Source organism: Bombina bombina, chromosome 7 (assembly GCF_027579735.1).
Source record: "Bombina bombina isolate aBomBom1 chromosome 7, aBomBom1.pri, whole genome shotgun sequence".
Taxonomy (NCBI): domain Eukaryota; kingdom Metazoa; phylum Chordata; class Amphibia; order Anura; family Bombinatoridae; genus Bombina; species Bombina bombina.
In genome coordinates, this window is record NC_069505.1 from 516555402 (window position 1) to 516573910 (window position 18509).

Here is an 18509-nt window from a genome sequence, read left to right on the forward strand (position 1 = left end):
ATTTGTATTTATTTTAACTAGGTAGACTAGTTAGTAAATAGTTATTAACTATTTACTAACTACCTAGTTAAATTAAATACAAACTTACCTGTGAAATAAAACCTAAGCTACCTTACACTAAAACCTAAAATTACAAAAAATAAAAAAAACACTAAAACCACAAAAAATTAAAAAAATCTACCAATACAAAAAAGAACAATGAAATTATTCAAAAAAATAAAAAATATTCCTATTCTATTATACCCTTTAAAAAAAAAAAAAAACACCCCAAAATAAAAAAGCCTAATCTAGAATAAACTACTAAGGGCTCTTAAAAGGGCCTTTTGTAGGGCATTGCCCTAAAGTTAACAGCTCTTTTGCTACAAAAACAAACAAACACCCCCTAACAGTATGCAACCCCCCACCCCCAAACAACCAAGGGCCCTTAAAAGGGCCTTTTGGGGGCCCTTAAAAGGGCCTTTTTGTAAGACCTTGCCCTAAAGTTAACAGATCTTTGGCTACAAAAAACCCCACCCCCTAACAGTATATAAACACCCACCCCCAAACCCACAAAATAAAAATAAAGTAAAACCTTATCTACTCATTGCCTTGAAAGGGGCATTTATTATTTATTATTCCCTTGTACCCCAACATCGCCCACACTATAATAAAGATATTAACCCCTATTCTGCCGCTCCCTGACATTGCTGCCGCTAAATAAAGCTAAAAACCCCAAAACCTCTGGCCTCCCACATCACTACCACTAAATAAACCTATTAACCCCTAAACTGCCAGCCCCCCCACATTGCAACAACCTAAATTAAACTATATTAACTCCTAAACCTAACCCTAACCAATACCCTAAACCTAACCCTAAACCTAACACTCCCTAACTTTAACATAATAAAAAATAGACCTAAATAAAAGTAGAAATTATTAACTAAATAATACAAACTTACCTGTGAAATAAAACCTAAGCTAGCTACAATATAATAGTTATATTGTAGCTAGCTTAGGTTTTATTTTTATTTTACAGGTAAGTTTGTATTTATTTTAACTAGGTAGACTAGTAAGTAAATAGTTATTAACTATTTACTAACTACCTAGTTAAAATAAATGCAAACTTACCTGTGAAATAAAACCTAAGATGCTACACTAAAACTTAACATTACAAAAATAAAAAAACCTACCATTACAAAAAATAAAAAACACTAAAATTACAAAAAATTTTAAAAAAACTACCATTACAAAAAATAACAAACAAAATTATCCAAAACAATAAAAATTATTCCTATTCTAATACCCTGTTTAAAAAATAAAAAAAAAAACACCCCAAAATAAAAAACCCTAATCTATAATAAACTACCAAGGGCCCTTAAAAGGGCTTTTTGTATGGCATTGCCCTAAATAAATCAGCTCTTTTTCTACAAAAGAAAAACAAACACTCCCTAACAGTATACAAAACCCCACCCCAAACCCACAAAATAAAAATAAAGTAAAAACTAATCTACCCATTGCCCTGAAAAGGGCATTTGTATGAGCATTGCCTTTAAAAGGGCATTCAGCTCTTTTGCTGCCCATTAAAAATAAAAAATGGCTATTCTAAAAACAAAAAACCCACTCCAAAAAGAAAAAAAAAACATTACACAAAATAATAAACAAATTATCAAAAATAACAATTATTCCTATTCTACCCATCCCCATTTTAAAAAACCCCACCCCAAAATAAAAAATCCTAATCTATAATAAACTACCAAGGGCCCTTAAAAGGGCCTTTTGTAGGGCATTGCACTAAAGTTAACAGCCCTTTTGCTACAAAACAAACACCCCCTAACAGTATATACAAATTCCCACCCCCCAAACCCACAAAATAAAAATAAATTAAAACCCAATCTACCCATTGCCCTGAAAAGGGCATTTGTATGTGCATTTGTATAGGCATTGCCCTTAAAAGGGCATTTAGCTCTTTTGCTGCCCAAGTCCTGATCTAAAAATAAAAACCCACCCCAACATGATAAAAAATACATTACACAAAATAACAAACAAATTATCAAAAATAATAAAAAATATTCGTATTCTAATACCCATTTAAAAAAAAAAAACACCCCAAAATAAAAAGCCTAATCTAGAATAAACTACCAATGGCCCTTAAAAGAGCCTTTTGTAGGGCATTGCCCTAAGTTAAACAGCTCTTTTACCTGTAAAAAAAATACAAACCCCCACTAACATTACAAACCCCCAAACCCACAAAATAAAAAAAAACTATCTAAAAAAAATAAGATAGTCATTGCCCTGAAAAGGGCATTTGTATGGGCATTGCCCTTAAAAGGGCATTTAGCTCGCATTTAGCTCTTTTGCTGCCCAAACCCTAATCTAAAATAAAAACCCATCTAAAAAAACCTTAAAAAAAACCTAACGCTAACCCCCGACAATCCACTTACAGTTTTTGAAGTCCCACTTGAACGATCTTCATCCCGGCGGCGAGAAGTCTTCATCCAGGCGGCCTCTTTAATCTTCATCCCGGCGGCGAAGTCCTCATCCAAGTGACGAGAAGTCTTCATCCATGCGGCCTCTTCAATCTTCACCCAGGCGGCATCTTCTTTCTTGATCCCGGATGCGCGGAGCAGGTCCATCCTGAAGACATCCGGCGTGGAGCATCCTCGATTTGAATCAGCCAATAAGAATAAGAGCTGCTAAAATTCTATTGGCTGTTCAAATCAGCCAATAGGATTTAAGCAGCTCTCATTCTATTGGCTGATTCGAATCAGCCAATCAGGTTTTTTTTAGTTAGATTTTTTATTTTGGGGGGTTGGCTGGGTGGTGGTGGTTTTACTTTTGAGGGGGTCTTTGTATTTTTTTTTTACAGGTAAAAGAGCTGTTTAACATAGGGCAACGCCCTACAAAAGGCCATTTTAAGGGCTATTTGTAGTTTATTGTAGGCTAAGGTTTTTTTTTATTTTGGGTGGGCTTTTTTATTTTGATAGGGCTATTAGATTAGGTGTAATTCTTTTTTATTTTGAATAATTTCATTTGTTATTTTTCATAATTTAGTGTTTGTTATTTTTTGTAATTTATTCTTTTTTATTTTTTGTAATTAGATACTTTGCAATTTTTAGAGTAGTGTAAGGATTTTTTTAATGTGTAGTTTAGTTTAATTTAATTGGTAGTTAGTTTAATTTTAGTTTAATAATTATATTAGTTTAATTGTTAGTTTAAAGTTAGTTTTTTAAATTTGACCAGTAAGTTTTAATTTAATTTAAGATAGGTAAATTGTAATTTTAACCTAAAGTTAGGGGGTTAGGTTTTAGGGGTTACTAGTTTAATTTAGTGGGGTCTTTCGGGTTAGGGGTTAATAGTTTATTTTAATATATCTTGTTGTGGGGGGCTTGCGGTTTAGGGGTCAAATAGGCTTATTATAGTGGTGGCGGTGTAGGGCTTAATAACAAGTATAGTGGGGCGGACGGCAAATTAGGGGTTACAAATATTTAATTAGTGTTTGCGGTGCGGGAGGGCAGCGGTTTAGTGGTTAATAAATTTATTATAGTGGTGACGATGTCGGGGAGCGGCGGAATCGGGGTTAATAATTATTTTTAGTGGCGGCGATGTTGGGAGCAGCAGATTAGGGGTTAATAAGTTTAATATAGTATTTGTGATGCGGGAGGGCCTCGGTTTAGGGGTTAATAGGTAGTTAATGGGTGTTTAGTGTACTTTGTAGCACTTTAGTTATAAGTTTTATGTTATAGATTTGTAGCGTAAAACTCATAACTACTGCTTTTAGATGGCGTTACGGATCTTGTCGTTTTAGGGTGTAACACAGGTTTTTTTATCCTCACCACAAAACTCGTAATGGCAGCGCTATGGGAATCCCATGAAAAAACATAATTTTTACAAGTGCAGGACTGACGTTGCGTTACAGGCTAAAAGGCTATACCGACAAGACTTGTAATGGCTGCGATGCTGTTTTAACGCTGAAATTACCATTTTTTCAGCATAAATAAATGCATGATATATATATATATATATATATATATATATATATATATATATATATATATATATATATATATATATATATATATATAATATATATAAATATATATCAGATATTCCTTATTATCATTATTATTATTATTATTGTTATTTTTATTTGCCACTGTAATAATATGTATAGGGGACCCAGGGTCCAATATGCATTAGTTACAACCCTATTTACAAGAAATGATCTTGTAATCTTTTACTGGAACTCTTTAAAATAAATTATTAGCCCATTATACTTTCATGGGATCCAACTTCAAGAAAAAAAGGGGCCTTTTTGTAAGAAATTAATGTTCCCTTAGATTTTATTTTATTTTTTAGACATATCTTGTATTTTTTACCCATAGATATGGCATTTACCAATGGCGAAAAATGGAGGAGGCTTCGTCGATTTTCCCTTGCAACATTGAGAAACTTTGGAATGGGAAAGCGCAGTATTGAGGAGCGGATTCAGGAAGAAGCAGAGTTTCTTATGGAAGAATTGGCCAAAACAAGTGGTAATTTCTCCTAGATACATATTAAAAATGTTTGATTACCGTGAAACATTCACTATCTCCATTTCATCTAATAAGATGTTACTTTAAAAAAAACACGACAGAGTCAAGTTCATCCCCTTTTGAGTGTCTCTCTTTTTTTTTATTTTGTAAGATTATAGAAACTTTAAAAAATGCATCAAGATCTAATGCAAGTCGCTGCAAAGAAACTGCTATAAAAAGTATCTCAATCACATTTTTCATAGAAGTTAAGTGACTGGATCATACTTGACCAAGTGAAATCTATCTATTTACTGGTTACTAAATAGTACTGGTACTTATCAGGGAATTTCTGACCCAAGCAGCTATTACACATGTTATACAGGTACTACTGTTATAGCCTACTAAAAATAGCTGTCTCCCCCCCCCAACCTTGTTCTTGAAGTGTTGCTAGCAGTATTGAGCACATGGGCCTCCACAAGGATGGGACAAGGATAGACATTTGCCCTCCCTGGATTTTTAGCAAAGTTTCTCCTTAGAGCAGCCAGTTTGTAAACAATGGGTAGCAATAAAGGACAGTGCTGTTAAATGTGGGGACCGACCCCTTTTGTTGAAAAAATTCTGGCTCATGAAAAAAGCTTCAGCTGTTGCCTAGAGGAACAATTTAACTTGGTGAGCACAATTCAAACCCCTGGCTAGAGGACTCTAGTTAATTTCTACACAATGTACTGTAGTGCTTTTTGGCAGCCATGCGGTTAAGTTGTGCTTCACAAGCTATCTTGTTTTTCTAGTAACACTGTGGAGGTGAGGAGGTTATCTGGGAGGGACTGCTTGTGCTCACTCTTCTGTTTTAGAAGCTGCCAATTTTATATATAGTATATACCCATCAACCTTGAGCTGCAATTATCAGGGTTTCACCCTACTTTCATTTGTTATTTGCTGCTTGGCTGCCATTTTTCTCACCTGTCTCTCTCCTCGGCTGCTGCAGAGTGTGTAACACTGCTCACTAAACCCAGGCACCCTATTATGGCCAAACTGGAGAACATCATCAGTGAGAGATAGGTTGCAGTCCCTGAATTATGATGTCATCACTTACTATTTAAAGTGCTTCAGTTCAGTCTGCCTTTGCATTGTCTCAGACTTTATAAGCTCCTGTTTCTGTGTATAACCTGGCTTAACCTGACCTGTTTGACATCCCTTCTGGTTCCTGGTCCCTGGCTTGTTCTTGACTCTGCTGATCTATTTGTTCCTGATCCCGGCTTGTCTGACTACTCGCTTTGACTCCTGACCCGGCTTGTCTGACTACCAGCTCTGGCTTTGACTCCTGGCTTGTCATTTGGCTTTTGGACTCTTTATTAATTTTTATTATTTAATAAAGGTGTGATTATTTTAGCATTTCACGTCTGTCTGATTCTTGGTACCCTGACATTACGCAAGGTCCATGAATTCTGACGGTTCTAATAATCCACCTTTACCCACCATAATTTCCAGGATGGATGAACAGGATCACTGCATTGAACAATTTGCACTAGCCCTACAAACCCTTCTGACTTGCACTGCTCACTTGGATCAGAGTGCTGCTGAACCTAGTCCTACCAGAAGCATGTTCGGTTCAGCACCTCTTCCTCAGTGATATGGAGGCATTTTTTGAACCAGATGGGCATTTACTTTGAGATGTTATCTCAGGCATTTCCCTCTGACAGAGCTAAGGTGGAATTTCTAATCTCATTACTCTCTGTCACGGCTCTTGCTTGGGCTAATCCCTTGTGGGAGACTAATAAACCTGTGAATTAAGCTGACTTTGTGGCCTCCTTTTGAAGGGTTTTTGATGTCCTGGCTTGCTCCTCCTCTGCTGCCAAATGACTCGTGTCCATTCAGCAAGGTACAAGATCTGTAGCGCAGTATGCCATTGAGTTCCGTACACTTGCTGCAGAGGTAGGTTGAAACAATGAAGCCTTTGTTGCCAACTTCTCTCATGGGTTTTCCAATGAGGCCTTGGTGTCTTTTCTAATCCTAGTTGACATCAGACTCAGAGAGAGACCCTCTTTCAAGGAGCGCTTGTGGAAGCCTCTTGTCCAGTTGTCTCCCATGGTTCTCTCTCCTCCCATGCCTCCTGGTCCTGAGACACCAGGTACTGCTGAGCCTATGCAGTTGTGGTTCACGCACCACTCTGCAGTGGAGAGGGCCTATAGGAGTAGGGAGGGGCTTTGCCTCTATTGTGGGTTACAAGGCCACCTTTTAAAGTCTTATCCTACACATCCGGAAACTCCCGCACCTAAGGCTTATCCTCGTCCCCGGAACCTTTAAAAGAGAAAACTTTGGTTTTGGTTGTTCTTTCCTGGGTGGACACCTCCATAGTCACCCAGGCTCTTGTAGACTCTGGTGCTGCATGCTATTTCATTGGCAGTGCTTTAGTATCACAGCACTCCATTCCAGTACAAACTTGGTCCGCTCCACTTGCCATTGATTTCAGACCCCTTCAGCCCACACTCGTTAGTCATGAAACTGATCCGTTATCCATGGCTGTTGGGGTTCTCCATTATGAAACTCTACAGTTTCAGGGGATAACTTCTCTACATTTTCCAGTTGTTCTGGGTTATCCCTGGCTTCAAAAGCACAATCCCAGTCTTGACTGGCGTAGGTCTGAAATATTGTCATGGTACTCGCAATGTACTTCCACTTGTCTCCGGAAACCAGTAAAAGTCTTGGGCACTTCTTCGGGTATCTTGAGAGTTCAAAGATGTTTTTGACAAAGTACGGGCTGGTACATTGCCTCCTCGCCGGTCTTACGATTGTACGATTGACCTGCAACCCAGAGCCATTCCTCCTTTGGGCTGGGTTTACCCTCTGTTTGTTGCAGAGAAACAAGCCATGGAGGAGTATGTTGCCGATGCCTTATCGTGGGGGATAATCTGCAATTCCTGCTCTCCAGCTGGAGCTGGCTTCTTCTTCGTAAAGAGTTAAGACAATGTATTGATTATAGGGGTATTAATCGTCTTACCATTGAAAATGCTTACCCTATTCCGCTCATCATGGTACTCTAATCGTCTCAAGGGAGCTACGGTCTTATCTAAACTCAATCTGAGAGGAGTTTACAATCTCGTTAGGATTAAAGAGGGCCACAAATGGAAAACAGCATTTAACACCAGGAGCGGGCATTATGAATATCTTGGCCTATGCAATTCCCCTGCTGTTTTTCAGGAATTTATTAATGATGTCCTATGAGATATGTCGCAACAGAGTGTTGTGGTGTACTTAGACGATATCCTCATACACTCACCCACACTTGAGGCTCATCATTCTGATGTCACTGTACTTCAGAAACTACATGAGAACGGCCTGTTTTGCAAACTCAAGAAATGTGAGTCACCTTTCTAGGTTATGTAATTTCCGCTGCTGGGTTCTCCATGGATCCTGACAAGTTATCTGCAGTTCTGCAGTGGCCTTGGTTGGTCTTCAGTCTATTCAATGTTTTTTGGGCTTTGCCAATTACTATATAATTTATTAAAAACCTTTCTATCTTGGTGAAACCAATCATGGACATGACCCGTAAGAAGAATGATCCACTCCATTGGTCACCTACTGCAATTAAGGCCTTTGAAAGTTTTAAGACTGTCTTTGCTGCCACCCCAGTTCTGGCTCATCCTAACCCTGCTCTGCCTTTCATTCTAGAGGTCGATGCATCTGAGACAGGAGTAGGCACCCTCTTGTCTCAACATCCTACGCCTGAGGGTTTCTTGCATCCGTGTGGGTTCTTCTCTAAGAAATTGTCTCCAGCGGAGTGCAATTAGAAATTTGCGACAGGGAATTACTGGCCATAATTTTGGCACTCAAGGAATGGAGACACTTTTTCAAGGGTACTAGCATACCGGAGCTCATTCTCACTGATCACAAAATTTGATTCACCTATCGGAAGCTAAACGCTTGACACCCACACAGGCCAGATGGGCGCTATTTTTGTCTCGGTTCAATTATGTGGTCTCTTATCTGCCTGGTAGTAAGAATGTGAGATCCTGTCTTTTGGCCCGTACAACAGGATATTTTTAGCTTAATTTCTTGCTAACTATGCAACAAATACATTTGTCATAGGGCTGTGACATCTGATATGTCTGAATTTAAGTAATCAGCCTGACTCATTTTGTCTTTGACTAATTTTGGTAGTTCCTAGTTGTTAACTTTTGATAATTTTTTGTCTTCATTTATTTTTGTTGAAATAGCAACATACAATTTATTTTTGGTGTTGAAATAGCAACATAAAATGTGTTTTAATTTTCTCAACGTTTACGATGTATATATCATATGCTATGCCAACCAGTTAGAATGTTATAGGATGGTCTAACTTTGGTTTTATTTCAGTTTTTTTTATCTTTGAGGCTAATTCAGCCAGTCGTTTTCTTGTGGCTCTATCATCGATGTGCCACATATCTAGCGTGCCTCTGTATTGTCACTTAGTTCTTATTTCTTAGTAATCCACCCTTTATGCCATAGGGACATACTATTGCTAGGACCATGACACAATTAGTCGTAGATATGCAAGTTAAACATTGTAATGTCTATGACACCTTAATACACGCCCCCATATGGGCGGGGCCAAGCTGACCCGATTCTTACACTGTCATGGCTTTATTGTAATACATGCCATATGTGACAGATGCCACTTTAAACATTATCAGCCTTTGAAACAATAACGGTAAGCATCAACTGCACAATATGATACTTTATATACTATGACTGCTATCTTCCATGTATCAGAAAATGCAAAAACATACCTTATATCTTGTATACAATATGTCCCATTGTAGTGATTTTTACTGGGTGCAATTTTCTTAGACACAAGCACATGTTTCAGGTTAGGGATATTATTAGCATTATCACTTTAGCTACGCTCACTTAAGAAACAATCGGTATTGCAATGTTTCATGTTATAAATGTGGATGCTATATGTTTTGATGTTGCATAGTTTGTAACACCTGGATATCACAATGGCAACCGTTTTGGCGGATTTTTGTGTTTGGGGAGGAATCAGATTTGGTTTAAATGATTGTTTGTTCTTTTCACTCTTGTTGGCCTGATGAAGGGGTGAACACCCCGAAAACGTCACTGTAAATAAAATTGTATTGGACACTTGATAAGACCAGAGAGTGCTTTGTCCTTCAGCTCTATCTACTACTCTTAGCACCCTTGCATATGAAGCTTGTTAGTGGGAGTGCACTAGTGATGTCGCGAATTGTTCGCCGGCGAATAGTTCCCGGCTAACATAGCATGTTCGCGTTCGCCCCGGCCCCCTATTCGTCATCATTGAGTAATACTTTGACCCTGTACCTCACAGTCAGCATGCACATTCCAGCCAATCAGCAGCAGACACTCCCTCCCAGACCCTCCTACCTCCTGGACAGAATCCATTTTAGATTCATTCGGAAGCTGCATTGTTAGTGAGAGGAGGGACAATGTAGCTGCTGCTGATTTAGTAGGGAAATCGATAGCTAGGCTAGTGTATTCAGTGTCCACTACAGTCCTGAAGGACTCATCTGATCTCTGCTGTAAGGACAGCACCCCAAAAAGCGCTTTTTAGGGCTGCTTTTTTTCCTGTGTAATCTAATTGCAGTTGCCTGCCTGCCAGCGTGTGTGTCAGGCTCACAGCGTATACTGTGCCCACTTGCCCAGTGCCACCACTCATATCTGGTTTAACAGTAGTGTAGATTTAAAAACAACAACACCGAGGGCTAACTGTTTATACTTATTTGACAACCTAATGTGATATCATTATATTAAGCCTTCAATACAAAGATATACATATCACCTATTATTGGCTAAATTTAAGATAGAAACACTAAAATCACAGCCACAAACAGAATGAATTAAAAAGTCAACAATTTAATATTAATACATATACAACTCGTATCTTAAAAAATGTAATCGTTTACAATAGATCTCTCAATCGCAATTAATGGTTCTAAAAAAGTTCATAGACACTAGGCTCAAAACATCTAGAGAAAACAAAAAAAAATTATAAAAATTGATAAAAAATGAAAAAATGAAAAAAGCGTTATAAAAATAAAAAATAAAAAACCAAAAAATTAATCAAGGTAAAAAAGTGAAAAAATGCAAATGAATGATTATTCTTATTGCGCTGGTAAGTTATTTGCTACCAATTTTAGTGTAGCTGATAGAAACGGCATTAAGTTATAAAAAGTTCCAGTTGATTGTAAATGAGAAATAAAAGTTATTGTGTAAAACTTGTATTTTCGCTACTTAACTTGCTATTTATTATTCTTGGTCAACCAAAATTTCTTAAATTGTAAAGTAACGATTCCTGTTACAAAAAATGGAGTGTCCCTTTAAATCTTGATGTAGAAATCCGTAATCTTCGGCTAGTATTTGCTTTTAATAAAGATACTAGCACTAAGTGTTTCAATCCCTTAACTTATAGGAAGAATATTCCATGAATATTATATGTAGATGGAAATAGTTCAATCCTTTTGGATTAATTTATATATACACTGTATGTCATACTTCTTATTAAGCAGATGTATATATTTGTGAAGCTGTCCCTGGAAACCAGTCAAAGTCTTGGGCACTTCTTCGGGTATCTTGAGAGTTCAAAGATGTTTTTGACAAAGTTCAGGCTGGTACATTGCCTCCTCGCCGGTCTTACGATTGTATGATTGACCTGCAACCCAGAGCCATTCCTCCTTTGGGCTGGGTTTACCCTCTGTTTGTTGCAGAGAAACAAGCCATGGAGGAGTATGTTGCCGATGCCTTATCGTGGGGGATAATCTGCAATTCCTGCTCTCCAGCTGGAGCTGGCTTCTTCTTCGTAAAGAGTTAAGACAATGTATTGATTATAGGGGTATTAATCGTCTTACCATTGAAAATGCTTACCCTATTCCGCTCATCATGGTACTCTAATCGTCTCAAGGGAGCTACGGTCTTATCTAAACTCAATCTGAGAGGAGTTTACAATCTCGTTAGGATTAAAGAGGGCCACAAATGGAAAACAGCATTTAACACCAGGAGCGGGCATTATGAATATCTTGGCCTATGCAATTCCCCTGCTGTTTTTCAGGAATTTATTAATGATGTCCTATGAGATATGTTGCAACAGAGTGTTGTGGTGTACTTAGACGATATCCTCATACACTCACCCACACTTGAGGCTCATCATTCTGATGTCACTGTACTTCAGAAACTACATGAGAACGGCCTGTTTTGCAAACTCAAGAAATGTGAGTCACCTTTCTAGGTTATGTAATTTCCGCTGCTGGGTTCTCCATGGATCCTGACAAGTTATCTGCAGTTCTGCAGTGGCCTTGGTTGGTCTTCAGTCTATTCAATGTTTTTTGGGCTTTGCCAATTACTATATAATTTATTAAAAACCTTTCTATCTTGGTGAAACCAATCATGGACATGACCCGTAAGAAGAATGATCCACTCCATTGGTCACCTACTGCAATTAAGGCCTTTGAAAGTTTTAAGACTGTCTTTGCTGCCACCCCAGTTCTGGCTCATCCTAACCCTGCTCTGCCTTTCATTCTAGAGGTTGATGCATCTGAGACAGGAGTAGGCACCCTCTTGTCTCAACATCCTACGCCTGAGGGTTTCTTGCATCCGTGTGGGTTCTTCTCTAAGAAATTGTCTCCAGCGGAGTGCAATTAGAAATTTGCGACAGGGAATTACTGGCCATAATTTTGGCACTCAAGGAATGGAGACACTTTTTCAAGGGTACTAGCATACCGGAGCTCATTCTCACTGATCACAAAATTTGATTCACCTATCGGAAGCTAAACGCTTGACACCCACACAGCCCAGATGGGCGCTATTTTTGTCTCGGTTCAATTATGTGGTCTCTTATCTGCCTGGTAGTAAGAATGTGAGATCCTGTCTTTTGGCCCGTACAACAGGATATTTTTAGCTTAATTTCTTGCTAACTATGCAACAAATACATTTGTCATAGGGCTGTGACATCTGATATGTCTGAATTTAAGTAATCAGCCTGACTCATTTTGTCTTTGACTAATTTTGGTAGTTCCTAGTTGTTAACTTTTGATAATTTTTTGTCTTCATTTATTTTTGTTGAAATAGCAACATACAATTTATTTTTGGTGTTGAAATAGCAACATAAAATGTGTTTTCATTTTCTCAACGTTTACGATGTATATATCATATGCTATGCCAACCAGTTAGAATGTTATAGGATGGTCTAACTTTGGTTTTATTTCAGTTTTTTTTATCTTTGAGGCTAATTCAGCCAGTCGTTTTCTTGTGGCTCTATCATCGATGTGCCACATATCTAGCGTGCCTCTGTATTGTCACTTAGTTCTTATTTCTTAGTAATCCACCCTTTATGCCATAGGGACATACTATTGCTAGGACCATGACACAATTAGTCGTAGATATGCAAGTTAAACATTGTAATGTCTATGACACCTTAATACACGCCCCCATATGGGCGGGGCCAAGCTGACCCGATTCTTACACTGTCATGGCTTTATTGTAATACATGCCATATGTGACAGATGCCACTTTAAACATTAATTAATAAAATTGTATTGGACACTTGATAAGACCAAAGAGTGCTTTGTCCTTCAGCTCTATCTACTACTCTTAGCACCCTTGCATATGAAGCTTGTTAGTGGGAGTGCACTAGTGATGTCACGAATTGTTCGCCGGCGAATAGTTCCCGGCGAACATAGCATGTTCGCGTTCACCCCGGCGGGCGAACATATGCGATGTTCGATCCGCCCCCTATTCGTCATCATTGAGTAATACTTTGACCCTGTACCTCACAGTCAGCATGCACATTCCAGCCAATCAGCAGCAGACACTCCCTCCCAGACCCTCCTACCTCCTGGACAGCATCCATTTTAGATTCATTCGGAAGCTGCATTGTTAGTGAGAGGAGGGACAGTGTAGCTGCTGCTGATTTAGTAGGGAAATCGATAGCTAGGCTAGTGTATTCAGTGTCCACTACAGTCCTGAAGGACTCATCTGATCTCTGCTGTAAGGACAGCACCCCAAAAAGCCCTTTTTAGGGCTGCTTTTTTTTTTTCTAATTGCAGTTGCCTGCCTGCCAGCGTGTGTGTCAGGCTCACAGCGTATACTGTGCCCACTTGCCCAGTGTCACCACTCATATCTGGTTTAACAGTAGTGTAGATTTAAAAAAAACAACACTTTTTTGACTGTGTTAAATAATAGCAGTCAGTTTCCTTCACACGTGTGCGTTTAAGTGCCTGTCTGCCAGGGCACAGTGTCACCCCAGTGCAACTCATATCTGGTGTAACAGTAGTGTAGATTTTTAAAAAAAAAAAAACACTTTTTTGATTGTTTTAAATAATAGCAGTCAGTTTCCTTCACACGTGTGCGTTTAAGTGCCTGCCTGCCAGGGCACAGTGTCACCCCAGTGCAACTCATATCTGGTGTAACAGTAGTGTAGATTTAAAAAAAAAAAAAACACTTTTTTGACTGTGTTAAATAATAGCAGTCAGTTTCCTTCACACGTGTGCGTTTCAGTGCCTGCCTGCCAGGGCACAGTGTCACCCCAGTGCAACTCATATCTGGTGTAACAGTAGTGTACATACCTGATGTTTTAAAGCACGTTATTCCAAACAATTTAGGAATGTTAGGTGATTTATGCCCTTTATGGATTAAAACCAGACTCTGCATCAACTATGTAATTTTCCATGGGAGTTTTGCCATGGATCCCCCTCCGGCATGCCACAGTCCAGGTGTTAGTACCCTTGAAACAACTTTTCCATCACTATTGTGGCCAGAAAGAGTCCCTGTGGGTTTTAAAATTCGCCTGCCTATTGAAATCTATGGCGGTTCGCCCAGTTCGCCCGTGGAAGTTTGCGTCCGCCGTTCGCGAACGCAAAATTTTAGGTTCGCGACATCACTAGAGTGCACCTATCTCCACATGTTTATATTTATATTTATATATATATGTATGTATATACACACACATATATACATGCACACACAGAAAGGTCTGGCTCCTATTGTCCCCTATTGTGGACATAGCGTGTATTTGAGATTAAAATTTACATGTATAAAGAAAGCTATTAGACAATTATTATACATATAGTAAAGTACAATCCGGAAGGCACCGTTTTAAATAAACACTTTAATCAAGTGGTTAACGTTTTCTCGGTCTCCCCCGTCCTCGGTATTGGACTGAGGAGGAGGAAAACCCCTAAAATGTTAACCACTTGATTAAAGTGATTATTTAAAATGGTAAGTGCCTTCCGTATTGTACTTTACTGCATGCCATTTTTTGAAGAGCACCCCAGCAGCTGCATATATGAAGTGAGTGCTGGATCTTGTCTGCCTATATTGTGTGTATATATATATATATATATATATATATATATATATATATATATTGATCCCCCACTGGAAAAAACTCCTGCGAATACTCATTAAGCCCCTATAGTATCTGTCTTATTTTATTTTGTTGAATTTCAGGAAGGGCATTTACCTACCATAAAATGAGCAATACTAGAACTTTAGATCATTAGTAATAAGAATTAGGAGGGATTTTGAAAACAAATACTAATCGCAGTTATCTTTAATAGATAATAAATTATCTCTGCAGGATCTCCAGTTGATCTGACCAAGTACCTTTCCAACACAGTTTCTAATGTAATCTGCTCTGTTGTATTTGGATGTCGGTTTGACTATAATGACAGAAGACTGCATACCATAACTGACGGCATCTACAAAAACTTCTGCATTATGAGCAGCACCTGGGGGTCGGTAGGTATATTGATTCGACAAAGCAATATAAACTGGTATGTTTATTTCAGGTTAGACTAGTGTGTTTCTAAATAAATAACAAAGCTTAAAAGGGATGTCTTTAAAAGTTGAACAAAAAAGCTTTGTCAATATGATAAAAATCTAAGGGGTTGATCACAATCTTGGCAATATTTTTGGCCAATTTTGGGTATTTGAATTTCAGCCCATGGTTTTCGAATGACCATAATCCCAATTTTGCAGCCGTGAATACGGTAACCACATGAAAACTTGTTTTCCATTGTTAAGGTCCCAATGTTGGAACTGAAAAAAATAAATCTAAATGAATAATGACAAATACATTTCTCAGGTTTACCAGTTAAGTAAAAGGTTTGCTGATTAATCCCTTTGTACAGTGTGTAATGATGCAAACAAGCCACATTTGTGCTTGTAACCTGTTGGACTATTTCAGGCATTTAAACAAGGGCATTATGGGTATGTTGGTCATATGTGTTTGCTAAGTTATCTATGGTCGTAGAAGTGATTATTATGGGCTAGATTATGAGTAAAGCGCAATATTGCACTTAGGCGAGTGCAATATTTGCTCTCCACTTGTTTATTATTAGAAAACAAATATAACAAATATACTATACTATTTCTGGCCAATTTTCGCTATTTGAATTTCAGCCCATGGTTTTCGAGTGACCATAATCCAAATTTTGCAGCTATGAATAAGGTAACCGCATGAAAACTTGTTTTCCATAAAAAGCATTTAAGGGGAGAGACAAAAAGACTGCTTGTCTGGCAAGGTCTGTAATCCTCAGTATTGTATTTGTATTTTATATATACACATAACCCTAAATTATATGTGTATATATAAAATACAAATACAATACTGAGGATTACAGACCTGGCCAGGCAAGCAGTCTTTTTGTATATCCACTTAAATGCTTTTTATTGTCGTTTTAGATATTGATTGCCAAAAACTTCCTGTTGTGACTTTCTACTTTTATTTGTATTTAAAATAAATACACATATATTTTGTGATATACTTTGATATTTGTTTTTTCATAATAAACTATAGTAATCATATTATACCTTGCTTATTAGGTGCTGCATATATTTGATCAGTATATATGATATACATACACACACACTAGGGTTGCTACCTTTTGCCCAGAAGATTCCTGGACACTTTCTAAATGGGGATGGAGGGGGCATGGCTTGGGGCGTGGCTTCTCACGGCCTCAAATTCAATATGAAATTACATTTTTATATATAATATATATATATATATATATATATATATATATATATATATATATATATATATATATATATATATATTATGTATATATATATATACAGTATATATATATATATATATATATATATATATATATATATATATATATATATTGTATATATATATACTGTATATATATATATATATTTTATATATATTTTATATATATGTATTATAGATATATATTTATATATATTAATATATACATATAAACATATATATATATATATATATATATAAGTCACAGCCAGTACATTACATGAGAACACCCTGACTTAGAGCACAATGTGACCCTGTGGTATAAGAAGCTAGTCTCCATCGGGTTTGTAAATTGTACCTCTGCTCTGTTAATTACGGGACCAGCTGCACGCACCTCTGCTGTTTGACTGTCTCCTAAGATGGCGCTAATAAATCTGCGCATCACAGCTGCGCAGCGCAGCGATGGATGGACATGACCCTCCTCTTCCCCCCTCCCTCCCACATGCTCCAGGCTCCGTCTCTCCTCCGGGCTAAGAGCTCCCCTGGCCAGCTAATTATTTTTTTTTAATATGTGCTCACTGCTGCGCCAGTGAAACCAGGGCAGGTGGCAACCCTAACACACACACATATACAAATATACAGAAATACACACACATATACACATAAACACACAAACACATGCACATACACACACATACACAGTCACACTTAAACACACATGCAGTACATATATACACACACATATACACACACATATACACATAAACACACAAACCCATGCACATACACACACATACACAGTCACACTTAAACACACATGCAGTACATACATACACACACATATACACACACAAACACATTGGACACACACATACACATTTATAAACAAAAAAACACATGCACAAGAGGGAGTGGATGCACAGCTTAGCAAACACCCCTGACACTACAGCACAAAGAAAAACACTCTCCCCAGCAAACTGCTTGCTCTCTGTGCAGAGCTTTCTTCCTTTTTCTTTTCCCGGTTGTTTTTCAGTCACCACAAGTTTAGTGACCTCTAATGGTGATAAGAAAAACTGCAGTCCCATATTCATATTCAGCTGCTCTGAAATGTTAATCTTCTTGAACAGCAGCAGTCCTCCTGAAAGGTTAGGTCTGGAGACCCCTGAGGTAGTTATCTCCCTGCACAAGTTGAAGACCATCAACAGTTACTCGAAAGCAGGTATACAAATACAATTGGGTTGATTGACACCCCCTGCTATGCGGTTGATTGGCCCTGAATCTGCAGGGGGTGGCATTGCACCAGCAGTTCACAAGAACTACTTGTTCAATGATAAATGCCGACAGCGTATGCGTGTGCAGCGTACATGACGTGCAGCTCGCACATTAATAAATTGACCCCATTGTCTCAGGTTAACCCCTTCTTGGCTGGATGGAAGTGCTCCATTTATGCATTTTGTGTTTAATTGTCAGCAGCCTTCTTGAAAGTGCCTCTCAACCATCTGTCCAGTGTCTCCATATTTGTGTACCCTATTGCATTCTGAAATTCTACATGTGAATACTATACCCACCTAAAGCTTCTATGTGATAGGTGCAGTAATTACATATTTTTTCTTACCCAATAAGTCTCTAACCCACTAGGCTTCACTGTCTTTGTATCCCACAAATAATTAATAAATTACATAAGGTAAAGTTATAAATGTAACATATTTATAATATAAATCAGGCATAGTTATACTTTGTGTTAGTGGAGTCTACACAATCAACAAGAAGGCATATTTCTTTCTAAACAAAAAAAATTAACTATTTGATAAAGAAATAACTTTTCCAGTAAAAGAACACATATTGGGGTATATTTATTAATGTGCGAGTGGACATGATACGATGTAGTGTATCATGTCTGCCACACATCGATAAATGCCGACAGCATTCGCCGTCGGCATTTATCACTGCACAAGCAGTTCTTGTGAACTGCTTGTGCAATGCCGCCTCCTGCAGATTCGCGGCCAGCA

General features: G+C 38.0%; 1 protein-coding gene across 1 annotated transcript in view; it reads left to right on the forward strand.

Annotated features, from left to right (window-relative positions):
* Nucleotides 1–18509, forward strand: part of LOC128666937 (cytochrome P450 2F2) — a 122877-nt gene that overhangs the window by 48325 nt on the left and 56043 nt on the right. Inside the window, exons 4-5 of the mRNA XM_053721759.1 lie at nucleotides 4362–4511; nucleotides 15079–15239. Coding sequence (XP_053577734.1) covers nucleotides 4362–4511; nucleotides 15079–15239 — 311 coding nt within the window. The remainder of the gene's footprint in view (nucleotides 1–4361; nucleotides 4512–15078; nucleotides 15240–18509) is intronic.